Source organism: Amblyraja radiata, chromosome 2 (genome assembly GCF_010909765.2).
Source record: "Amblyraja radiata isolate CabotCenter1 chromosome 2, sAmbRad1.1.pri, whole genome shotgun sequence".
In the NCBI taxonomy this organism is placed as follows: Eukaryota; Metazoa; Chordata; class Chondrichthyes; order Rajiformes; family Rajidae; genus Amblyraja; species Amblyraja radiata.
The window spans coordinates 144,819,288-144,846,532 of NC_045957.1; the positions used below are offsets into that span (position 1 = coordinate 144,819,288).

Genomic DNA, 27,245 nt, shown 5'->3' on the forward strand with positions numbered 1-27,245 from the left:
TCTGGAATTCTCTGCCACAGAAGGTAGTTGAGGCCAGTTCATTGGCTATATTTAAGAGGGAGTTAGATGTGGCCCTTGTGGCTAAAGGGATCAGGGGGTATGGAGAGAAGGCAGGTACGGGATACTGAGTTGGATGATCAGCCATGATCATATTGAATGGCGGTGCAGATTCGAAGGGCCGAATGGCCTACTCCTGCATCTATTTTCTATGTTTCCATAACTCTTTGCTTTGAATATAGTCAAATCATTTTAAAAAGCCCTTCACTTTCTCTGGAGGTATTAAAGTATTTCATTATTGTGTCATTATTGCTGCTTGAAAAACAGCAAGCTCCAATTAGTGAGCACTGAGGTAACACAGTTTCCATTAGTTCATTCACTCACATCTGTATTATTTCCTCTGTGCTAGCTCCTAATGTATCTATTTGCAAGCATATGCTAAACAAAGAGCAAGATTAGCAACTAATCATACAGCGTGGAAACAGAGGCTTTGGCCCAACTTGCCCACACCGACGAACATGCCCCTTCTACACAAACCCTCTAAACCTACTCTATCCATTGTACCTGTACAAATGTATCTTAAATGTTGTGCTAGCACCTGTTCCCATCAGATAGCCACCCTTCACCTTTTTTGATACCTGACCCCCCCCCTCCCCCCCCCCCCCCCTCCCCCCCTCCCCCCTCCCCCCCCCCCCCCCCCCCCCCCTCCTGCTGATAAAATCAGGTTTGAGGCAGGAAAACTACCTTAGCCTATGTTTTAACTACCTATTCATTTGAAAAAAAATCATTTATTAATGACTTGATTCTCACCTTGCAGGAAAGACATTTTTGGGACTGAAAATTGTCAGCGTTCTCCTGTCCAACATAGATATTTGGAAGTCCGCTACTGGTTCCCCTATATTGGTGGTCTGCTACACAAATCATGCATTGGACCAGTTTTTGGAAGGTTAGTGGGTTTAATATATACTAGACTAAGTGGGGCCCATTGGGTCCCAGTCACACGAGACGCCTGGTCCCCCAACACAACCCGTTCCCCAATGCAATATTCCACCATGGTGTGGGGGATGGGGAGTGTTGGGGAGGGGGGGTTGTATGTTTGGGAGGGGTGTGTGGGGTGGAACGGGGAGGGGCAAAGGGGGGTGTGGGGGGGGGGGGGGGAGGCACTCAGCAGCCACTGGCTGCAGCACCACACAACACCTCCCAGCTCCACACGACAGCTGCCCCGCCTCCACACGGCGGCTGACACGACTCCACACAACGGCTGACCCGCCTCCACTCTTGTGGACTCAATCAGCATGGCTTGTGGACTGAGCTCCGCCTCCAGGTCTTTATTCTCCTCGCCCCCGTGTCGTAAGAGGCGTTGCCTTCATGGTGACTGACAGGCGAGAAGACCAATCTGCTGAACTCACAATTTATTTAAACCATCATAACTTTTGTAATAGTCCACTGATCGGAACAAAACTTGGTGTGCTTGGAGCAGAGGAAAATGGTGAATAAGGTGGTGAAAAATCCTAGCGATATACGGTACCATTTTTGCGCAAATTTAAAAAAAAAACGAAAACCGGAAGAGGACAAGATGAGTGTTTTAGTAACAGTATAGATTGCTTCATCATCTTTTCAATGTTGGATGGATGCAACAATTTAATTAAGCATGTATTTTTCACCATCATAGTGCAGCAAAATGTGTACATGATCAATTCCACAACTTGCCTTCTACCAGCTCAAAAGAAAGTGCTAATGAAACTATATTGTCATTTTAGGAATCCACAACTTTCTGGAAACTGGGCTGGTCAGAGTTGGAGGAAGGAGCGACAGTAAAATTCTAGCCGATTTTAATTTGCACGCGTTAAGAAAGCAGACTGCCTTCAGGAGAAATCTCCCCAAGTATATGAAATGCATGTATCCTATGGTAGGTTTGATGAGGAAATGTTTACACTTGTACTTATTTTAGTGAAGAAATTAAATAGCTAAAATGAAACTGAATTTCAGAAGAGGAGTACAATACAATACAATACAATACAATTTATTGTCATTTGAGCCTCAGTGAGACTCAAACGAAATTCTGTTTCCACAGCCATACAAACAAAGACAATTTCCTGGACATACACACAATTTAATTCACACAAACATCCATCACAGTGAACCCACTGTGATGGAAGGCAAAGTCTTTTCTCTCCCCTGTTCTCCATGTCTCTCCCGATGTCCAAGCCCCAGGCGGGCGATGATAAGTCCCACGGCCAATTTAGGCCGTGCCGGGCGATTTACGGCCCCGCTCCCGGTCTAAATGTCACAAAGTTGGAGCCCCCGGCGGGCGCTGGAATGTCCCACGGCCATGAAGCCGTGCTGGGCAATGTACGACCCTGCTCCAGGGATCGTACAGTACAGTGTGTGGAGAGATTTTGACCTTGTAGAATCTTGCAGCACAGATTGTGCTAGTGTTGGGTTTTGGAAAGTGATATTCAATTAGTCCTAATCTTTTCCTTCTTACTCCTCCAAGTTTGTTTCATTTTTGAGTGTTTATCCAATGAGATGGAGGAACTGAGTGAAATCCAGGTTAGCCGGGAAGTGGTGTTAGGTAAATTGAATGGATTAAAGGCCGATAAATCCCCAGGGCCAGATAGGCTGCATCCCAGAGTACTGAAGGAAGTAGCCCCAGAAATAGTGGATGCATTAGTGATAATTTTTCAAAACTCTTTAGATTCTGGAGTAGTTCCTGAGGATTGTAGGGTAGCTAATGTAACCCCACTTTTAAAAAAAGGAGGGAGAGAGAAAACGGGGAATTACAGACCAGTTAGTCTAACGTCGGTAGTGTGGAAACTGCTAGAATCAGTTATTAAAGATGGGATAGCAGCACATTTGGAAAGTGGTGAAATCATTGGACAAAGTCAGCATGGATTTATGAAAGGTAAATCATGTCTGACGAATCTTATAGAATTTTTCGAGGATGTAACTAGTAGAGTGGATAAGGGAGAACCAGTGGATGTGTTATATCTGGACTTTCAGAAGGCTTTCGACAAGGTCCCACATAAGAGATTAGTATACAAACTTAAAGCACATGGTATTGGGGGTTCAGTATTGATGTGGATAGAGAACTGGCTGGCAGACAGGAAGCAAAGAGTAGGAGTAAACAGGTACTTTTCACACTGGCAGGCAGTGACTAGTGGGGTACCGCAAGGCTCAGTGCTGGGACCCCAGCTATTTACAATATATATTAATGATTTGGACGAGGGAATTGAATTCCACATCTCCAAGTTTGCGGATAACACGAAGCTGGGGGGCAGTGTTAGCTGTGAGGAGGATGCTAGGAGGCTGCAAGGTGACTTGGATAGGCTGGGTGAGTGGGCAAATGCATGGCAGTTGCAGTATAAAGGGGATAAATGTGAGGTTATCCACTTTGGTGGCAAAAACAGGAAAGTAGACTATTATCTGAATGGTGGCCGATTAGGAAAAGGGGAGATTTTAAGATTTTGCCTTATGGATGTTAAATCTGTGTTGATTGTGTGTTCTTGTCATTTTTTTATTATATGTATGACTGCAGGGAAACAAAGTTTCGTTCAGACCGAAAGGTCTGAATGACAATAAACAAATCTAACCTAATCTAATCTAATCTAATCTAAGATGCAACGAGACCTGGGTGTCATGGTACACCAGTCATTAAAAGTAGGCATGCAGGTGAAGCAGTGAAGAAAGCGAATGGTATGTTCATATGAAGAAAGACTGAATAGACTCGGTTTGTACTCGCTAGAATTTAGAAGATTGAGGGGGGATCTTATAGAAACTTATAAAATTCTTAAGGGGTTGGACAGGCTAGATGCAGGAAGATTGTTCCCGATGTTGGGGAAGTCCAGAACAAGGGGTCACAGTTTAAGGATGAGGGAAATCTTTTAGGACTGAGATGAGGAAAACATTTTTCACACAGGGAGTGGTGAATCTCTGGAATTCTCTGCCACAGAAGGTAGTTGAGGCCAGTTCATTGGCTATATTTAAGAGGGAGTTAGATGTGACCCTTGTGGCTAAAGGGATCAGGGGGTATGGAGAGAAGGCAGGTACAGGATACTGAGTTGGATGATCAGCCATGATCATATTGAATGGCGGTGCAGGCTCGAAGGGCCAAATGGCCTACTCCTGCACCTATTTTCTATGTTCTTGCCATTGCTGTTTTCAAATCTTTTTACAGCTTTAAAAAAAATATCCAGTTGTGAGTTAAAGCATTTCACTGTACCTCGGTAAACATGACAATAAACTACATTGTCCTTGATTCTTCGGTCAGTTATATATTAATATCTCCTGGTTTCAGACCTCACTTCTTTACTGCTTGTATATGCTTTGACAACCATTCCAATGGTTTACAAATTATTGGGCAAGATTAATGTTCATTTAGAAAGGCAAAGAATATTCGGGGATGGTCAGCTATTTGTTGAGGGAACATGTGAACCTGACTAACTTGTTTGTATTTTTTTTCCTTTGGAGCAGAGTAAGCTAAGGAGTGATGTAACTGAGGTGCATAATATTATAAGGAATCTTGAAAGAATAACTGGGAAGAGCGTATTCCCTCAACAGTAGAAACAAAAACCAGAAGGCATAGATTTGACATCATTGTTAGAAGTACAAGAAAACAATGTTTTCATCCATACAGTGGGGGAACATTTAAGGGCATTTTAAATACGGAAAGGATTTCTGCCTCTTTATTACTCTTCCAAGGAGTCAATTCTTCACTATCGCCACTGTATGGGGTCATGGTCAAGAATTGACTGCCTGAAAGAGTAAAGGGCCGGTCCCACGAGCATGTGACTGCATGTGGCAAGCGCGATCTAACGTGGTCGTTTGAGCCGTACGGCCTCGCGGGGCCGGTCCCACTTCGATCACTGGAGACGTATGGAGTTGTGCAGGGCTGGTCCTGACATCGCGCGGGGCTCCGAAAAACTGACACTGTTCAAAAATTCAGCGCGGCATACGGCCTGCCGGCCCGCAGCCGCATTTAGGCCGTACGCACTGCCCCGACGGGCGTACGCAGCGTCTTGACGGCATACGCCTAGCGCGAACCTCCCGCGGACTTTGCTCAAACTTCACATCAACTCGCACGGGATCACTCGACCTCCGCGCGGCCCCCGCTTCTGGTTTGGTGGCGCTTGCCGCATGCACTCGCATGCTCGTGGTACAGGCCCTTTATAGAAGCAGAAATACTCCCCATATTTAAACATAGAAACATAGAAAATAGGTGCAGGAGTAGGCCATTCGGCCCTTCGAGCCTGCACCGCCATTCAATATGATCATGGCTGATCATCCAACTCAGTATCCTGTACCTGCCTTCTCTCCATACCCCCTGATCCCTTTAGCCACAAGGGCCACATCTAACTCCCTCTTAAATATAGCCAATGAACTGGCCTCAACAACCTTCTGTGGCAGAGAATTCCAGAGATTCACCACTCTCTGTGTGAAAAATGTTTTCCTCATCTCGGTCCTAAAAGATTTCCCCCTTATCCTTAAACTGTGACCCCTTGTTCTGGACTTCCCCAACATCGGGAACAATCTTCCTGCATCTAGCCTGTCCAACCCCTTAAGAATTTTGTAAGTTTCTATAAGATCCCCCCTCAATCTTCTAAATTCTAGTGAATATAAACCGAGTCAACCAGTCTTTCTTCATATGAATGTCCTGCCATCCCAGAAATCAGTCTGGTGAATCTTCTCTGTACTCCCTCTATGGCAAGAATGTCTTTCCTCAGATTAGGAGACCAAAACTGTATGCAATACTCCAGGTGTGGTGTCACCAAGACCCTGTACAACTGCAGTAGAACCTCCCTGCTCCTATACTCAAATCCTTTTGCTATGAATGCTAACATACCATTCGCCTTCATCACTGCCTGCTGCACCTGCATGCCTACTTTCAATGACTGGTGTACCATGACACCCAGGTCTCGTTGCATCTCCCCCTTTCCTAATCGGCCACCATTTAGATAATAATTAAAGTGCACTTAAATTGTATTTGACTTTAAAGGCGGGATTAAGGTTGAGTTAATTTGTTTTCATTTGGAAGAGGCATGATGGGCCAAATGGCCTCTCATATATTCTATGCTTCTGTTATTTACCTCCTTTCTTGATGGCTGGCGGAATTGCATGGGTATTAAAGTCATTGGCATTTCGGAAAGAATGGGAAAAGCACATTGCACGTTATGATCCAAATGTCTTCACCTCAGAAATCCTTATTCTTGCAGCTGATTGAAGAAAGCAAAGCGATCGTGCAGGATATTGAATTATTGGCTGTGTCTTTGGAAGCAAGTGCAAAGGGAGTCCTTAAGTTATGCATCTTATCGGAATACATTCAACCGAATCACTTGAAGAGTCTACAGGTGAGAATGCTGTCTCCTGATTTAGATCTACATATACGAGCAGGAATATAATTTGAGTTGCCAGGGGACAAATATTACTGCCTATATTTTACCACATATTTTCCATTATCATTCACCTTCTCCCTTTATACTTTGCAACATATTTTTTCCCCGTCACTCTGCAGTCATGTCAAATTTCACTCCGCAATTTTCAATCCACACAAAATTCCATTCTCTGCTCTTCCAGATTCTCCACTACCTGTTTTTCCAACAAACCAGCCAAGATAACTCAAAATAACTCAAAATTATGAGTCCCAACTATTCATTGATCAAGTTATTGACTTCTTGTAAAGTCACAGAGTTAAAAAATCAAACCTCAAGAAATCTTATCTAAATCACAATTAGGAATTGTGTAGCTTCTAAACTCAGAAGTGGTTGGGCATCTCAGAAGCGTATGTCCAAAGTGTACATTTCACATTCTGAAGGTAGACAAAAATGCTGTTGAAACTCAGCGGGTGAGGCAGCATCTATGGAGCGAAGGAATAGGCGACGTTTCGGGTCGAAACCCTTCTTCAGACCCGAAACGTCGCCTATTCCTTCACAGCATAGATGCTGACTCACCCGCTGAGTTTCTCCAGCATTTCTGTCTACCTTCGATTTTTTTTCAGCATCTGCAGTTTCTACTTAAACATTTCACATTCTGATGTTGCTTGGGTAACAAGCAACATCCAAGATAAAATATTTAATGAAAGCATGTCTGAAGCAGGAATATTGATGTCTGGTTCTGAATAATTTAAAAGCGACTCAATTTCACCTACTTTAGTTTAATTTAGAGATATAGCACGGAAACAGGCCCTTCTGCCCACCGAGTCCATGCCGACCAGCGATCACCCCGTACACTAACACTATCCAACACACTAGGAACAATTTACAATTCTTACCAAAGCCAATTAACCTACAAACCTATACGTCTTTGGAATGTGGGAGGAAATTGGACCACCTGGAAAAAACCAACGTGGTCATGGGGGGGAAACGTACGAACTCTGTACAGGCAGCAACCGTGGTCAGTATCGAACCTGGGTCTCCGGTGCTGCACAACCGTGCCATCGCTTGTTCTATGGCTGTGGATCCAAGGCTTTGATCATCTGTCAAATGAGGCGTCTTTCAAGCCTTTGTCTTAGTTTGCTCCCATAGCTTGCGCTAAGAATATTCTTTAGATCCTGATTGAACCTCTGACTATTACTGTCTTCTTGTATCCTAGCCCAGACTTCCACCGCTACACAATCATGTGTTCTACTCCTCTAATATGTCCTTTCTCCTGACCGTGCCCATTTCCTTAATCTCCTCCTAGTCTAATCCTCCATTGTCACACGCTGCTCCTGACCCCTCACTGCTTCTGGGGTTGAGGTCACCCTTGGCCTACCTGATATCTTCTGCTAGCCCTGCAATGCTAAAGAAAGATCTTTTGCGACTTTTATTATGGGCAAATCCTGTCCATTGCAGGTAATGTCATGATAGAACATTGTGACCAGGATGCTTGACACAATAAAGTGGGTGTAGCACATCCACCAGAGTGGCATAAGGAAATTCTGGGTCACTTGCTCCCTTTGGACATTGCGTTAAGTTTCAATTGTATCATCCTGCAAGCAGACTTTTACATGTAACCATATAACCATATAACAATTACAGCACGGAAACAGGCCATCTCGGCCCTTCTAGTCCGTGCCGAACACTTATTCTCCCCTAGTCCCATCTACCTACACTCAGAACATAACTTTCCATTCCTTTCCTGTTCATATACCTATCCAATTTATTTTTAAATGATAAAATCGAACCTGCCTCCACCACCTTCACTGGAAGCTCATTCCACACAGCCACCACTCTCTGAGTAAAGATGTTCCCCCTCATGTTATCCCTAAACTTCTGTCCCTTAATTCTCAAATCATGTCCTCTTGTTTGAACTTCCCTACTCTCAGTGGGAAAAGCTTATCCACGTCAACTCTGTCTATCCCTCTCATCATTTTAAAGACCTCTATCAAGTCCCACCTTAACCTTCTGCGCTCCAAAGAATAAAGACCTAACTTGTTCAACCTTTCTCTGTAACTTAGTTGCTGAAACCCAGGCAACATTCTAGTAAATCTCCTCTGTACTCTCTCTATTTTGTTGACATCTTTCCTATAATTTGGCGACCAAAATTGTACACCATACTCCAGAATTGGCCTCCTCCTGTTCAAATCTCTGGCCATTCATAGCCAACATAGGCCATTGAGCACGGAGGTTTGAATTTGGCTCTTCTCAAGTTATCATTTTTCATTCAAAATATACATTACCAATCTCATTGTTAAAAACATCTCGAACTCCTTACTGTTCACCCGTAGTGTTAAACTGATCTTGCTCACTTGTTTGATGGTGATTGGCTCTCTCAGGGCCATCTATCTAGCTCTGTTGCTATTTGGATGTTAATCTATGGCTATGTGATTACGTAAGATGCTTCTAAGATGGCATCCAACCCAGGTGACTATTTCTGACCCAGGTGCTAGTCACCAAAACGGATCTGCAATCACACATTACAATCGCTCCACACTTTTAAATCTCTACTCCGACACCAACATTTCTTACTTCTCAATCTTCTCTCAGATACCTCGGACTATCTTTGATCGGACTTTACTGGATTTATCTTGCACTAAATGTTATTCACTTCCCATACATCTGTACACTGTGGATGGCTCAATTGGAATCATGTATTGTCTTTCTGCTGATTGAGTAGCACGCAACAAAAGCTTTTCGCTGTATCTCGATACACGTGACAATAAACTGAACTGAATGAACCCTTTGGAGAAAGAAAGGATCTAAAGCCAATTTCACTAAATGACAGTTTTAGTGAAAATATTTGCTAATGAATGGCACACTGGCTCAGCAAGTAGTGCTGTGGCTTATAGCTCAAGCCACAGAGTTTGATCCAGACCTCAGGAGCTGTTGTATGTCAGATTCAGATTCAGATTCAATCTTCATTGTCATTGTGCAGTGTACAGTACAGAGACAATGAAAAGTTACAGTAAAGAGACAACGGAAAGTTTGTATGTTTTCAGTACAGAGACAACTGAAAACTTTGTGGAGATTGTATGTTTTTTCTGTGACCATGTGGGAAGAGCTACTGTGCAGCACAGTGGCACAGCTGGTAGAGTTGCTGCCTCAGTGCCAGAGACCCGGGTCTGATCCTGACCTCGGGTGCTGTTTGTGTGGAGTTTGAACGTTCTCCCGGTGACCGCGTCGGTTTCCTTCCATATCCCAAAGATGTGCGAGTTTGTAGGTTAATTGGCCTAATGCGTAAGGAAAGTGGAATAACATGGAAGTTGTGTGAACGGGTGATCGGCAGCGACTCGGTGCCTATTTCTCGCTGTATTACTAAACTAAAATAAAACTAATTGACTGCAGTAAATTGTCCCTGGTGTTCAAGTGTGGTAGGAAAATCAAAGTGGAGTTGATGGGCATGTGAGGGAGAATAGGTTAGAGGAGAATAAGTGTGGAGTGGGATGGATGTGAATGTCTGATAGCCAGCATGGACCCAATGGCCTCCCGAATCAGGGGGAAAATGAAAGGGAAATTAAGTGTTAACATAAGGAGATGATTTATGTTTTAAGGTGGGCTCTCTATATAATCCATCGAAGAGATATGATATTCTGGAATGGTTAAAGTTGACCTCAGCACACAAATTTTATTTCGCAACCAAAGCAACACAACAACAGTCCAAAGAAGATGACTGGGATGAAACTGCCTCAAGTGTTACTGAGGGAGACCTAGGTAAATAGAACATCCAACTTTGAACAAGATTGTAATTCTGGTCAAAATACAACTTAAAAATAATAGTGTTTCTAGAATTTTAAGTAGAAAAATGTTAATCATGGAAGTTATTGAAACTCTTGCATTTATTTTAAACATGTCTGCCGAGTACATTTTATCTCTTGTTTGCTTTGTTGTTACCGTCTCCCTGCTAACAAAGATCTATTGTACATTTTCCATCCCTTATCCTGTTTTCATGCCTTATGCATCCATGTACCTCCCTCTCCCCCGACATCAGTCTGAAGACCCGAAACATAGAAACATAGAAAATAGGTGCAGGAGTAGGCCATTCGGCCCTTCGAGCCTGCACCGCCATTCAATATGATCATGGCTGATCATCCAACTCAGTATCCTGTACCTGCCTTCTCTCCATACCCCCTGATCCCTTTAGCCACAAGGGCCATATCTAACTCCCTCTTAAATATAGCCAATGAACTGGCCTCAACTACCTTCTGTGGCAGAGAATTCCACAGATTCACCTGTGTGAAAAAATGTTTTTCTCATCTCGGTCCTAAAAGACTTCCCCCTTATCCTTAAACTGTGACTCCTTGATCTGGACTTCCCCAACTGGCAGAGAATTCCACAGATTCACGTCACCCATTCCTTCTCTGCCTGTCCCGCTGAGTTACTCCAGCATTTTGTCTACGATTTAAACCGGCATCTGCAGTTCCCTCCTACATATAAACATCTCTCAATGTTGTTTTCTCCTCGGTTAGTGAACTTTTTTTCAGTTTTATCAAATAATTTGTTTCCCCCACTAAAAGTTTGATCCTGCTAATCTTTGCTGATTGCAGGAAACCTCAGTGACCTGATTGATGAGGGGGGTGACGATGATGAGCTGATTAAGGTGACTGTGGAGGCAGAACTGATACAAGCGGAGAGAATGATTGATGAGGATGACCTGCAGAAACAAATTCAAAATGCACGTGCACGCCGGGCTGCGTTGGAAAAACAATTTCTGGCATTCAATCCCAACGAGGATGCACCCCCTTTGAAATCCCAGTCTAAGAACCAAGATGGTGGTGAATGGCAGGTATGATTTTTGGATTCATTTGTAGGTCGTGGACATTGCCAAACAGCTGACATACAATGTTGCACTTTAAGGAAAGTCATGTAGAGGGAGCGGCTACATATGCTCTCTAGAGTTATAATATATACTAGACCGTGCAGACCCGTTGGGTCTGTTCCTTCAATGCCCGGTTGTGGTGGAGGGGGGGGGGGGGGGGCTGGGTAGTTATAATCAACTATAATTAGTTACATTAGCAACTGTAGTCGCTAATTAGCAGCAAATTAGTATAATTACTAATTATAATTAGCAATTATACAATGTTGTTAGTGTTATACTCTGGTAAAGGAGGCAGGCAAGTTCAGCATAGTGAGTTCAAACACAAAAGGTCAACAAGTGCTGGAGGAACTCAGCAGGTCAGGCAGTATCTCTGGGGAACATGGATAGGTGACATTTCGGGTCGAGGTCCTTCTTCAAACACACATTGCTGTGAGAATAAGATGAGAATCAGCTTTAGTATTGCAGGGCAGGCAAATAAATATTGCCCAGGATAACAATGAAATGGCTGAGGGAACTGTGTGGGCCAGCATTTGTGGCCATAGCTCTGACCTTTGAAGAGGCGGTGAAGGCTGGTGTCAGCAACCCAGCCTGGTGGTGAAGGTTGGTAGGTCCGCCTTAGAAACGAGCAGAGAGGCTGTGCGGGCCGAGCCGAGAGTAGCATTGGCGGCCCGGCCTAAAAGGGGTCAGGGAGGCAGTCTGGCCTGGCAGTGAAGCTTTGCAGATACATCCTCTATAACTGAAATCTACTATAAAGAGATCTGTAATAACAAGGGTTTACTGTACAGTTTGTTTTTACTGGATAGCATGCAACCATAAGCTTTTCATTGTATCTCCGTACATGTGATAATAATAATAAGATAAACTAAATGTGTGGCCATTGTTTGACAAAATGATCACCTCACAAGTCCCTTTTTTTCTGTTTTGTAAAGGTCACCAAAGAAAGCATGGCGAAAATGAAAAGAAAGATGAAGCACCAGTTGCAACTCCCAGACATCATGTCAGAAGATGAAGCCACAAAAATAGTCAATATCTGGGATCTTGACATGGTTGATCGCTGGCGACTGTACAGGTTAGATCATTTGGTTTAGTAGAGATACAGCACAGAAACAGCCCCTTCGTCCCACCGAGCCTGCGCTGAACAGCGATCCCCGTACACTAGCACCATCCAACACACTAGGAACTGTCTACAATCTTTACCGAAGCCAATTATCCTACAAACCTGAGCGTCTGTAGAGTGTGGAAGGATACTGGAACATTCTATATTTATACACCTCTATAGATCACCCCTCGTGCTCCTGCCCTCCAAGGAATAGAGTTCCAGTCTACTAAACCTTTCCCTGTAGCTCAGACCCTCGAGTCCTGGCAACATCCTTGTCAATTTTCTCTGTACCCTTTCCAGCTTGACAACATCTTTCCTATAACATGGCACCCAGTACTGAACACAATATTCTAAAGATGGCCTCACCAATACCTATACAACTGAGTGGCTTACTAGTTTATTTTGGAGTTAGCCCCATGCCTATCTATTGGGTCAGATGTCATGTGTAAGTTAGATTGGCGAAGAACAATACATTTCTCTTCCTAAATGACATTTATCTATATATACGCATAAACACTCATCTTGTATGTATGTGTGTGTGTGTGTTTCCGTATGTGTTTTTCTACGTTTGTCAAAACACTACCTGCTACAGTTGAAATGTTTCCAGATTATTACTCGCGTTAACCCGGGCGACGCAATAAATGGGCTCCCTTCACATTTCATGCTATATTTCGCAAGTTATTCATGATTAAAGTTTAACCATAAAGCCAAAAGACACTTCTCACAGACAGCCTTTTTCCAGCAGAATTCAATGATGATGTCACAATGCCACTCGCAGAGGTCCAATCACAATGGATCTCATTTACAAATGACATCACAATGGGACGTTGCCAACGGTAACTGCAGCTTCTCACAGGCAGACTTTTTTTCCAGGAGCTTCCATTGATGAGATCACAATGCCACTCTCAGTGCACCAATCACAATGGCCTCTCAAGTTGCCAAGTGCCACACCATCGCCCCCCGGGTTATTCACAGCCCCCTCCCCCACTCCCCCCCACCCTGCTGCCTCAAAATGGCACACAACATCATCAAAGGTCCACACCATCCTGGCCACACTCTCATTTCACCACACCACCCCACCCCCGGATTTTATACGTCCCCCCCCCCCCCACCCTGCTGCCTCAAAATGGCACCCAACATCATCAAAGGTCCACACCATCCTGGCCACACTCTCATTTCACCACCAACCCCCCCCCCCCCCGGATTTTATACGTCCCCCCCCGCTTCAAAATGGCACCCACATCATGAAAGACCCACACCATCCTGGCCACACACTAATTTCACCACACCACTCCCCCCGCCCCCCCCCCGGATTTTATACGTCCCCCCCGTTTCAAAATGGCACCCACATCATGAAAGACCCACACCATCCCTGCCACACACTCATTTCACCACCCCCGCTCGAAGGCAGCCCACATCATGAAAGACCCACACCATCCTGGCCACACACTCATTTCACCACCCCCGCTCGAAGGCAGCCCACATCATGAAAGACCCACACCATCCTGGCCACACACTCATTTCACCATTGCCATCGGGAAGAAGTTACAGGAGCCTGAAAACTAACGTCCAGGTTCAGGAACAGCTTCATCCCTACAGCCAAGCTAGCAAGAATCTCATTGTCCTAACTGGGACATATGATAATTCTCTTGATTCTTGCCCCCCCCCCTCTCAGCTGCCCCCCATGTGGGGATGATTGTTTGCCTCCATAAATTGCATAACTTTCCTTGTGGGGGGTGATTGGCTCTGGAGGGCGCCTGTCTCCGAGGTGAGCTCCAACTCCACGCCCCCGCGCCCCCCCCCCCCCCCCCACTTGGTCCAGTAGACCAATGAAAATCATGGTGTCAGTTATTTCAAAGACATCATGCACCAAAGTCTAATTGCACCATGAGTGCCATTTTTAATCCAAGCAAATAGAAAAAGAACTCTCCAGTAAATTCACAAGTCCACAAATATATCACTCAACCGAGTTCCTTGTAAAAGGTAAATAATTGCATCTTACAGTGTGACACTGTTTGAAAAGGCAATACTCTTATTTACTTCCATGTGCCGGACAGTCGGAAATCTGCAAATCATACGCCCCCAGATATTGGTTCTATATCCCGTTGCATATCAGAAATGTGACTTTTTCAAGTTCAAGTGAGTTTATTGTCATTTGTCCCTGATAGGACAATGAAATTCTTGCTTTGCTTCAGCACACAGAACATAGTAGGCATTGACTACAGAACAGATCAGTGTGACCATATACCATTATATATAAATATATACACACATGAATAAATAAACTGATAAAGTGCAAATAACAGATAATGGGTTATTAATGTTCAGGGTTTTGGCCGAGCCAGGTTTAATAGCCTGATGGCTGTGGGGAAGTAGCTATTCTTGAACCTGGTCGTTGCAGTCTTCAGGCTCCTGTACCTTCTACCTGGAGGTAGCAGGGAGATGAGTGTGTGGCCAGGATGGTGTGGGTCTTTGATGATACTGCCAGCCTTTTTGAGGCAGCGACTGCGATAAATCCCCTCGATGGAAGGAAGGTCAGAGCCGATGATGGACTGGGCAGTGTTTACTACATTGTGTAGTCTTTTCCTCTCCAGGGCGCTCAGGTTGCCGAACCAAGCCACGATGCAACCGGTCAGCATGCTCTCTACTGTGCACCTGTAGAAGTTAGAGAGAGTCCACTTAACATAGTAAAGTGGAGTGATAGCACAAATTTCAAATTCATGCCTGTGAACTAGGGCCGTGCTCATCAGTTATATCTGTCTGGATATTGGTGTGATGGGGTGATCTTTTTATAGGTTGTGGTTGTCAAAGTACCAAGTTAAAATCAAACATGAAATATTGAAGTATGAGCAGAAATACCAGGAAATCGTTAATCGTCTTGCAGAGCTGAGAACACAAGAAGAAATAATGATACTCCGACAGTCAAAAGTTGTTGGAATGACCACCACAGGTACACAAAACTTGTTCTGAGTTCTGGATTGCTTGTTTTTTGGATATTATAAATGCAATTCTTAATTTGTTTCATTTATTATTTGCATTACAATGCAGAAAAATGCATCTATCATTTAAGGTTATTTTGATGTGATATTTTTTGTCTTTCTGAAAGGACACCATAGACAATGCTATATATTAATACCCTTCACTTTCCATTATTTAAATGAAATGAGGAGTAGGTCAGTTTTTTTAAATTGAGTTGATCTTTGGGTTGTCATTTGTGTGTGGGAAATATTTCTAGCTAATTGTCTCTCCAAGTCTTACTGAAGGGTGTTTACCACTTAATTATCTGTAGATTTGCAAGCGGAACGTAACACTGTGCAGTCAGTCATAGAGTTATAGTGTCATATACAGCAGGGAAACAGGCCCTTCATACCAACTTGTCCATCCCACCCAAGATACCCCATCTAAGCCAGTCCCGTTTTCCACATATCCCTCTAAACATCTCCAAGCCACAATTTCGTTGTACATGGTTCATGTTACAATGACAATAAAGAAACTATTCTATTCTATTCAATCTATGTACCTGTCCAAGTGTCTTTTACAAGCTGTTGTAATTCCTGTCTCAACTACTTTGTCCATATACCCACCACCGTGCGAGTTATAAATGATGTCCCTCAGGTTCCTATTAAATCTTGCCTCTCTCACCTTAAACGTATGTCCTCTGATTCTTGGTTTCCCCTACCCTGGGTAAAAGATTCTGTGCATCAACCCTATCTATTCCCCTCATGATCTTATACACATCTATTATCCCCTGTGCACCAAGGGATGAAGTCCTAACCTATTTCTGTACTGGTGATTACGTTTGACGGTTGCTGCCTTAAAGGCTTTCCTCTATGTATTACTTTTTTTAATTTTAGGTGAGTTTGTGCAGAACTCTCCCTGATGATCAGTTTCATAATCCCTTATAATTTGACAATTGAAAATGTCACCTGTGATAACTTGACATAACTATTGTACTATCCTCAACTTGCTCAACCTATTATAGAAACATAGAAAATATGTGCAGGAGTAGGCCATTCGGCCCTTCGAGCCTGCGCCGCCATTCAATATGATCATGGCTGATCATCCAACTCAGTATCCTGTACCTGCCTTCTCTCCATACCCCCTGATCCCTTTAGCCACAAGGGCCACATCTAACTCTCTCTTAAATATAGCCAATGAACTGGCCTCGACTACCTTCTGTGGCAGAGAATTCCACAGATTCACCACTCTCTGTGTGAAAAATGTTTTTCTCATCTCGGTCCTAAAAGATTTCCCCCTTATCCTTAAACTGTGACTCCTTGATCTGGACTTCCCCAACATCGGGAACAATCTTCCTGCATCTAGACAGAGTACAAGCCAAGTCTATCCAGTCTTTCTTCATATGAAAGTCCTGACATCCCAGGAATCAGTCTGGTAAACCTTCTCTGTACTCCCTCTATGGCAAGAATGTCTTTCCTCAGATTCCTGCTATATGACCGTGATCAGTCAGCATATGATTAGTATGGTAAAATATCTCTTTTCAATATACAGCTATTTTAAAAGTTCATCATGTGATTGAATGCCCCACAGCATCTTGGGATATGAGTTTGTGTAACTTTTTAAATAATTTCAGCTTATTCCTGCCGAAAAACTATACTCACACAAAGGAAATTATTTCCACCACTCCTCTGACAGAGATTAAAGGCGAAGATAGACACAAAATGCTGGATTAACTCAGCGGGACAGACAGCATCTCTGGAGAGAAGGAATGGGTGACGTTTTGGGTCGAGACCCTTCTTCAGACTGGTGTATTAAAAGAATGTCCACTGTTTTCTTTTGAAGGGGCTGCAAAATACAGAAATCTGCTGCAAGATATTCAACCAAAGATTGTCATTGTAGAGGAGGCAGCTGAAGTCCTGGAAGCCCACATCATCACCACTCTCAGCTCTGCCTGTGAACATCTCATTTTAATTGGTGACCATCAGCAGGTAGGAATTATTGTGGTTAAGGCCCACCTGTCCAACCGATCAAGATCCTGCTGCAATGCTTCACAACCATCTTCACTATTGACGATAGATAGTCTTACAGCATGGAAATAGGCATTTAGGCCCTATTTGCCCACACCAGCCAACATGTCCCATCTACACTAGTCCCACCTACCTACATTTGGCCCATATCCCTCTAAACCCGTCCTATCCATGTACCTGTCTAACTTTCTCTCTGCCAGATCGTTCCATACACCTACCACCCTTTGTGTGAAAAAGCTAACCCTCAGATTCCTATTAAATCTTCCCCCCTCACCCTCAACTCAAGTCCTCTGGCTCTTGATTCCCCTACTCAGGCCCTCGAGTTCTGGCAACATCCTCATAAATCTTCTCTGTATCCTTTCCAGCTTTACAACATCTTTCCTATAACATGGTGCCCAAAACTCAACACAATACTCGGGCCTATGAATGTACGAAGCAACTACTACAGAGACCTTTACCCACAGTTGGGGAATCAGGAACCAGATGACATGGGTATGAGGGGTGGAAGATTTCATTGGAGTTTGAGGGGCAACTTTTTTAACCAAAGGGTGCTAGGTATGTGGAACATAGAAAATAGGTGCAGGAGTAGGCCATTCGGCCCTTCGAGCCTGCACCGCCATTCAATATGATCATGGCTGATCATCCAACACAGTATCCTGTACCTGCTTTCTCTCCATACCCCCTGATCCCTTTAGCCACAAGGGCCACATCTAAATCCCTCTTAAATATAGCCAATGAACTGGCCTCAACTACCTTCTGTGGCAGAGAATTCCAGAGATTCACCACTCTCTGTGCGAAAAATGTTTTTCTTATCTCAGTCCTAAAAGATTTCCCCTTTATCCTTAAACTGTGACCCCTTATTCTGGACTTCCCCAACATCGGGAACAATCTTCCTGCATCTAGCCTGTCCAACCCCTTAAGAATTTTGTACGTTTCTATAAGATTCCCCCCTCAATCTTCTAAATTCTAGCGAGTACAAGCCGAGTCTATACGGAGTCTATAATGAGTGTAATATGTGATTATAGATTTGCTTCTGAGGCTAGCACACAACTATTCGCCTGGGTTTAGCAACATTTTGCAAACACACACCCATCCTTCCATTGAGTTCATGCCACTTCACTCACATGCTTCAATTCTCCCCTGGCCTGCCATACAAATTGAAACTGCACTGCATATTCAACATTCGGTGACTCACTGCCGTGCCATCTTTTATTTTTAGCTGCGTCCAAGTGCAACAGTGTATGAGCTGGCAAGAAAGTTCAACTTGGAAGTCTCCTTATTTGAGCGGCTGATACGAATGAAAGTGCCCTTTGTCCGACTTGATTACCAAGTGAGTTTCTCATAATGGCAGTTTCTGATGTATGTCAATTAAGCGAATATATTTGAATTCAACCTTGTGATAAATGTTTGCTTCCCCCTCGCTATTAAACTATTGATATGTCTTTCTTCCTTTAACTTTCCTTGCCATGTTTTCTATTTAAAAGGGGGTCTGCGACGGATTGTAGCAGGGGGTGAGTGGGTGGGGAGCGGTAGAGAGACATTGAGTCAAAGGATTTGATAAAGTCCCATGTACCAAATCAAAATAGTGTCAAATCAAAATTGTGCTGGCTTGTTATAAAATAGTAGGGTTATTTCTTACTTGAGTCAAAGGATCTTTTGGTATGCAATTAAAGCAGAAAATGCAGGCCAAGCAACGTCTGTGGAAAAAGAAACTGGTTTAATGTGTCGGGTCAATGGTTCTTTATCAGAGTTGAAAAAGTGAGAAAACCAGTTAGTTTTAAAAGCCCTGTCCCACGGTACAAGTTTGTTCCAAGAGTTCTCCCGAGTTTGCCCTGATTCGAACTCCGAGATTTACGGTAATGGCCACTTGTCGGTACTCGGGGCTCTTGTGGACATTTTTCAACATGTTAAAAAATCTTCACGAGTCTTCCCGTATTTACCTGCCGTTAGCGAGTCTTCCTAAATACCTGTCGTTAGCGCTAAGAGACGTGTCCGAGCTCCGACGTACCCGCTACGTTCATTCTCTGTGCTTACCTTGAGTCTGATTTTTTTTTTTTAACTCGGGAGAGCTCTTGGAATGAACTCGTACCGTGGGACAGGGCTACAAGTTGTGTTTTCACTTCTCCTTCCTGCACAAGAGTTTTAAGTTGCAGAGTGGAGAGGGGTGGATAGAGCTGACAGAATATTTCTGAAATGTTCAATACACAAGCTTTTAATCTTTAAATATCAACAGCTTTGTGTTTTAGTTTCCCCTTATCCTTCTTTATTGATTTATGCATGTCGGCATTTAAAAATAATATCCTTGCTTTGTCTTCCTGTTTAGCATCGAATGCGCCCTGAAATCGCAAAACTGATAACACCACACATCTATGACAAACTGAAAAACACTGAGTCTGTGAAGGAGTATGAAAACATTAAGGTATTTTTATTTTATTCTAATATGCTAAAATAGTTAGGATTTGAGTCGCTGTGAGCTGTTAACCTCCACGAGCATATTTAAAAAGAAAAAGATTTGTTTAATTTTCCACATCATGATGCAAGTCCCCGCAAAACCCCCCATCCCCTCATCTGCATCTACATATCATTTGCCAGGTTTGACCCGACCCTACTTCTTTTACATTTTTCTCCCCCCTATTACAATCAGTCTGAAGAAGGGTTCTGACCCAAAATGTCTTTTATCCATAATCTCCGGAGATGCTGCATGGCCTTCCGAGTTACTCTAAAACACTAGTATCTATTTTTGTTGAACCAGCATCTGCAGTTCATAGAAACATAGAAATAGGTGCAGGAGTAGGCCATTCGGCCCTTCGAGCCTGCACCGCCATTCAATATGATCATGGCTGATCATCCAACACAGTATCCTGTACCTGCCTTCTCTCCATACCCCCTGATCCCTTTAGCCACAAGGGCCACATCTAACTACCTCTTAAATATAGCCAATGAACTGGCCTCAACTACCTTCTGTGGCAGAGAATTCCACAGATTCACCACTCATTGTGTGAAAAATGTTATTCTCATCTCGGTCCTAAAAGATTTCCCCCTTATCCTTAAACTGTGACCCCTTGTTCTGGACTTCCCCAACATCGGGAACAATCTTCCTGCATCTAGCCTGTCCAACCCCTTAAGAATGTTGTAAGTTTCTATAAGATCCCCCCTCAATCTTCTATATTCTAGCGAGTACAAGCCGAGTCTATGTAGTCTTTCTTCATATGAATGTCCTGACATCCCAGAAATCAGTCTGGTGAACCGTCTCTGTACTCCCTCTATGGCAAGAATGTCTTTCCTCAGTTTAGGAGACCAAAACTGTACACAATACTCCAGGTGTGGTCTCACCAAGACCCTGTACAACTGCAGTAGAACCTCCCTGCTCCTATACTCAAATCCTGTTCCTTGTTTCCCAGCTTTATTTTGTGTATTCTGATTCTGAGAGGTCGGGTCCAGAGAATTGAGCATCAAATCCCCATTAAGACTGCAGAGCAGAATCAAACAGGGTTCTATAATGACAATAGGTGCGACAAAGATTCACCTGTATCTCCTCCAACCTCATCTACTGCATCCGCTGCTCTAGATGTCAGCTGATTTACATTGGGGAGACTAAGCGGAGGTTGGGCGATCGTTTCGCCGAACACCTCCGCTCATTCCGCAATAACCAACCTGACCTCCCGGTGGCTCAGCACTTCAACTCCCCCTCCCATTCCCAATCCGACCTCTCTGTCCTGGGTCTCCTCCATTGCCAGAGTGAGCAACAGCGGAAATTGGAGGAACAGCACCTCATATTCCGCCTGGGGACCTTGCGTCCGAATGGCATTAACATTGAATTCTCCCAATTTTGCTAGCCCTTGCTGTCTCCTCCCCTTCCTTAACCCTCTAGCTGTCTCCTCCCACCCTCCCCTCCGCCCGCCCTCGGGCTCCTCCTCCCCCCCTTTTTCCTTCCTTCTCCCCCCCCCCCCCCCCATCAGTCTGAAGAAGGGTTTCGGCCCGAAACGTCGTCTATTTCCTTCGCTCCATAGATGCTGCTGCACCCGCTGAGTTTCTCCAGCAATTTTGTGTAGCTTCTATAATGACATCTCCTGGATTGGATGTTATAGTCCTATTACATGAGTTGAAAACCTTTTTTCTTGCCTCTGATCAATATGTAACTATTGCCAATCTCTATTTATTACATTCGTTAAGAGATGCAGCATAGACACAGACCCATGCAGTCACAGGGAGAACATGCACACTCCATACAGACAGCATCAATAGATAATAGGTGCAGGAGTAGGCCATTTGGCCCTTCGAGCCAGTGTGATCATGTGATCATGGCTGACCATCCCCAATCAGTGCCCCGTTCCTGCCTTCTCCCCATATCCCCTGTCTCCGCTATTTTTAAGAACCCTATCTAGCTCTCTCTTGAAAGCATCCAGAGAACCTGCCTCCACCGCCCTCTGAGGCAGAGAATTCCACAGACTCACCACTCTCTGTGAGAAAAAGTGTTTCCTCGTCTCCATTCTAAATGGCTTACTCCTTATTCTTAAACTGTGGCCCCTGGTTCTGGACTCCCCCAACATCGGGAACATGTTTACGAGAAAACCCATTAACAACACAAAGACTGCTGGGAGGATCCAAAGGAGATTTACGAGAAAGGTAACATGGATTAAAAAGATGGTTTATTCACAATAAATGGGTGACATCGGAAAAAAAATTCAAATCCAAGACTCATTCTTGAATCCAAGATCTTGAAGAGTTAAGGGCCTGTCCCACGGGCATGCGACCTGCATGCGGCAAGCGCGACTTAAAGGGCCGGTCCCACCTGCATGCGGCAAGGGCGACCTAACGTGGTCGCTTGAGCCGTACGGCATGCGGCAAGCGCGACCAAACCAGAAGCGGGAGCCGCGCCGAGGTCGAGGCGGCTGCAGGCCGGCAGGCCATTGGCGCGCGGAATTTTTAAACATGGTCAGTTTTTCGGAGCCCCGCGCGATTTCGGGACCAGCTCCGCACAACTCCATACGGCTCCGGCGATCGAAGTGGGACCGGCCCCGCGAGGCCTTACGGCTCAAGCGACCACGTTAGGTCGCGCTTGCCACATGCAGGCGCATGCTGGTGGGACCGGCCCTTTAGGTCGCGCTTGATGCATGGAGGTCGCATGTTCGTGGGACAGGCCCTTAACTCTTCAAGATCTTGGATTCAAAATTGAGTCTTGGATTTGAAATTTTTTTTTTCGCTGTCACCCATTTATTGTGAATAAAACATCATTTTAATCCATGTTACCTTTCTCGTAAATCTCCGTTGGATCCCCCCTGCAGTCTTTGTGGTATTAATGGGTGTTAGCTAAAAATGCAGACGTATGAATCTATCCACATAACCAAATCCAAATTGGTAATCAGTCTGAAGAAGGGTACTGACCCAAGCTGTCATCTGCCCATTCCCTCTCCAGATGCTACTTGACCTCGCTGAGTTCCTCCAGCTCATTGTGCTTTGCCCAAAATTTTATTCCCTCCTTATTATCAAGATTCCTTAACTGTGTGTTTTGTTTTAAATCAGGGAATCTCCACAAACCTCTACTTCATTGAACACCAGGAGCCAGAGGACAATATCAAGGAAGGAAAAAGCTTCCAAAATTCTCATGAAGCGAACTTTGTCAAGTTACTTTGCAAATATTTCATCCAGCAGGAGTATAAGCCATCACAGATAACCATCCTTACCACATACTCTGGTCAGCTGTTCTGCTTGAGGAATATAATGCCCAAAAGGATATTTGATGGAGTCAAGGTCTGCGTGGTCGACAAGTATCAAGGGGAAGAAAATGACATTGTGATTCTGTCTCTCGTTCGAAGCAACAAGCAGGGCGTGGTCGGGTTCCTGCGGATACCGAATCGAGTCTGCGTGGCTCTGTCGAGGGCGAAGAAGGGCTTCTACTGCATCGGCAACATGGGCATGCTGGCAAAGCAGGTCCCTCTGTGGGCAAACATTGTGGGGACCCTCCGTGAGAACAACCAGATTGGCCCCTCGCTGCGGCTGTGCTGCCAGAACCACCCGGGAACAGACACCCTCGTGTCCACGGCTGAGGATTTCAGTCAGGTTCCCAAAGGCGGGTGCCTGGTGCCCTGTGAGTTCAGCTTGACGTGCGGCCACAAGTGCACTTTGCCCTGCCATCCTTTTGACCCCAAGCATATTGAGTACCGGTGCCCGGAACCTTGCCAGACCAAATGCAAAGTGGGACACCCCTGCCACAAAGCTTGCTGGCAGACCTGCGGCGATTGCACGGTGAAGGTGGAACAGATCATCCCCGGGTGTGGTCACCGACAGCAGGTTCCCTGCTATGTGAATCCAAAGCGCTTCTGTTGCCAGGAACCCTGCGAGAAGACCCTGGACTGCAGCCACCGATGCCTGCGCTGCTGCGGGGAAGCCTGCACTGAGAAGTGCCCCAGCAGGGTCGAGATGGCACTGCCGTGCGGCCACACGAGAATGATAAAGTGTCACCAGCGGGAGGAGGCTGAGGACGATCCCGAGCCCTGCCTCGCGATCTGTGGGGCGCCGCTGTCCTGCGATCATCCCTGCGCAGCTCGCTGCTTCGAATGCAGTGGCCTGCCGTTCCACGCTGTTTGCACCGTTCCTTGCGCCCACCCACTGCCCTGTTCCCACCTGTGCAAGGGCATCTGCGGCGTTGCTTGCCCGCCCTGCGGCAACTGCTGCCCGCACGGCAGGTGCCCGGGAGCTGCGGCGAGCCTTGCCAACCCTGCCAGCAACCCTGCCTCTGGGCCTGCCCCCATGCCAAGTGCACCCGGCTGTGTCACGAGCCCTGTGACCGGGCACTTTGCGACCAGCCCTGCCACCTGACGCTCGACTGCGGCCATCCCTGCATCGGCCTGTGCGGAGAGCCCTGCCCCAATAAGTGCCGCGTGTGCCACGTGGAGAAAGTCACCAAGATATTCTTTGGTGGGGAAGACGACCCTGAAACCAGGTTCCTGCAGCTGCAAGACTGCCGGCACATTTTTGCGGTGAAAGAGTTTGACACATTGATGCAACAGTCAGAAGCCGACGAATCCTCAGCATCGAAGCTCCCTCTTTGCCCCAAATGCTTGACCCCAATCCATAACAATGTCCGCTACGGGACCCTCATTAAAAATGTTCTGGCTAAGATTGAGCGTCTCAAAGTCAAGATTGTGGGAGATGAGAAAGAGGTCAGATGCCGCAGGGCATGCCTTGAAAGGTTTCTGGAAGAAAAGGAAGAATTATATGAATATTATCCTCAGGAAACCCTGGATCTACAATCTCAGCTACAAGAATCCAATATAAGTCTGCATAAGCTGACCACCCTTGGACATAAGATTAACCTCCTATCCAAAGTTGCCAATCTGAAATCCAAAGAAAGAGAGCTGGGTGATTATCGTAGAAGTAAGATACAAGTCAAAATTGACCTGGTAGTAGAGAAGATTACAACGAACAGATCGCAGTTCACCAGTCAAGAGCTTGAAGACATCGAAAGAGAGATCCCCACACTGAAAGAACAGAACAAACTATACTTCATTCAAAATCCAAAGCAAAGTTATCCATTCCCTTCAGCACCGCAGCCATTCTGGAAACTCTGACCATCTCTTACAGGAGATGCAAATTACAAAGCATGGAAGGAAGAAAGAATTAACAGATTGAAGAGTAAATATGCTGATCTGATATGATGCATCCCAACTTGAGTCCGACTCAGTCACTTGGACAAATTAAACATTTTATAACATCTGGTTCAGCAAGTGTTCAATTATAATTCTGGGATTCATGGGGAGAAGTTGCAGCTTTGTAGATGGAAACTTCCAGAATTGCCTCTGAGAATGAGGTTTCAGGCAGCCAATGGAGGAGGTGGGGGGGGGGGGGGAGCTACGATCAGCTGAGTTTGCATAACCTCTCAAGTGGGTTGAGCAAATCTGTGTGCTCGTCTGCGATGTTGCAAAATAATTAAAGGACAACCAATTGTGGGTTAATTGGCAGCATTTTGCATTAAACATAGAACAGTACAACATTGGAATGGGTCCGTTGGCCCACAATGATCTCATCAACCTGTACATGTTACGTATCCCCCTATTCCTTGCACTTCCATGTGCCTATCTCAAAGCTTCGTGAATAACCAGTATCTTATCTACTTCCACCACCACCCCTGGCAATGTGTTCCACTCCCCAACCCCCCCCCCCCCCCCCCCCCCATTCTGTGTTTAAAAAAACTTGCACTACGCATCTCCATTAAATTTTCCCCTTCTCACCTAATAGCTATATTCTTTAGTCTTTGACCACTCTGGAACAAAGGTTATGAATGTCTACCCTATCTATCATAATTTTATATTCTTCTATCGTCCCCCCTCAAACTCTGACTTCCATCCATCCAAGCTTCTCCCTGTAGCCGAAACCCTCTAATCCAGGCAGCAACTGGTCAAAAATAGTGCAAGGTTGAAGCAATAACGTGCCACTTCATTGTTTATTAATAATGCTCAGTGCAAAATGTTAACCGAATTAGAGCACTTTGCTGACATGACATAAACATTGTTTTTTAGCTGTTCCATTGGTGGATTTTCTTTCTTTTCTGATATTCAGCATCACTGACTGAGAATGTGATGAAATAAAATGTCTCTTAATATACAGAAGATATTTTGAGTTTTCTATGTGCAAATGTAACAAGCCTTCAGACAATATCTCTTGTTCCAATTTTGTGATTTTGCAACAAAAAAAATGCTTTTCTGTTTGAAAGAGCCATGTGCTCAGTTTGAAGTTAAAATATAATTGATGTATAATTCAGGTTTTTCAGGAGCTGTAATAAAGAATTAATATAATACTCTTGAGCGAAACTCTGCATTTTCAATGTAGAATAGGCTTACAGTGCCCTCCATAATGTTGGGACAAAGACCTGTCATTTATTTACCTCTGTACTGCACAATTTGAGATTAGTAATAGAAAAAAAATCACATGTGGTTAAAGTGCACATTGTCAGATTTTAATAAAGGCCATTTTTATACATTTTGGTTTCACCATGTAGAAATTACAGCAGTGTTTATTCATGGTTCCCCCCCCCCCCCCATTTCAGGGCACCATAATGTTTGGGACGCAGCAATGTCATGTGAATTAAAGTAGTCATGTTTAGTATTTTCCTGCTTGAAGTCTGCATTTCATGGACATCACCAGTTGCCTTCTCTGGTGATGCTCCGCCAGGCCTGTATTGCAGCCATCTCGAGCTTATGCTTGTCTTCAAGTTCAAATGTATTTGTCACATCCACCATAAGGTGCAGTGAAATGTAATTTACCATGCAGTGTAACAATTAAAGAATGATATAACACACAACATAATTCAACACACATACAGCATTCTTCATTGTGGTGGAAGGCAATACAGTTCAGACAGTCCTCCTCCTCCTACCTTGTTCACCCGTGGTCGGGAACCTGACCCTCCATAGTCGCCGCTACGGACGGCCCGATGCTCAAGCCCTCTGGTCGGAACACCGACGTCGGCACAGGTCGAGCACACCCCACGGCCTGGAGCTCCCAGTCGACCATCTCCAGGGCTCTCGCTTAACTTTTTTTCCCTGTTGCCAGCCGGGCAACCTTGGCAGCTTTTTAGGTTGCCAAATGACAGTATAGGTGGTCATTTAAGACGGTTTGCATGACGTGTGCGATAATATGCTCGGACAAAGTGCGTAGTTACCAGTCGGAATTATGCTCAATGAAGCATTCACATATTATTTCTTCTTCAAATAAAGTCACAAACTAAACATATTCACCAATCAAGACATGATATATCCCACAATGCAGCAAAATTATAAGACAATATCCTAACTCTTTTTACACATTGCAATTAATGCAATTTCTATTAGTTCTTTCCACTTCCAAACAAAAATGTGATTAGATTATTCAGCGTATGATCAACCTGTGTCAATAAATCCTGGACCATGGTAACATATATGCGTACGTATAGT

At 44.7% G+C, this 27,245-nt stretch overlaps 1 protein-coding gene across 1 annotated transcript in view; it reads left to right on the forward strand.

Annotated features, from left to right (window-relative positions):
• The window catches only part of LOC116985464 (NFX1-type zinc finger-containing protein 1-like), a 49,388-nt gene extending 24,241 nt beyond the window's left edge, over nt 1-25,147 (forward strand). The window contains 12 exon segments of the mRNA XM_033040250.1: nt 815-943; nt 1,758-1,906; nt 6,210-6,344; nt 9,965-10,124; nt 10,958-11,196; nt 12,159-12,298; nt 15,124-15,278; nt 17,129-17,274; nt 18,533-18,643; nt 19,637-19,732; nt 22,837-24,004; nt 24,007-25,147. Coding sequence (XP_032896141.1) covers nt 815-943; nt 1,758-1,906; nt 6,210-6,344; nt 9,965-10,124; nt 10,958-11,196; nt 12,159-12,298; nt 15,124-15,278; nt 17,129-17,274; nt 18,533-18,643; nt 19,637-19,732; nt 22,837-24,004; nt 24,007-24,884 — 3,506 coding nt within the window. The 3' untranslated portion in view covers nt 24,885-25,147.
• Nucleotides 25,148-27,245: the final 2,098 nt, after the last annotated feature.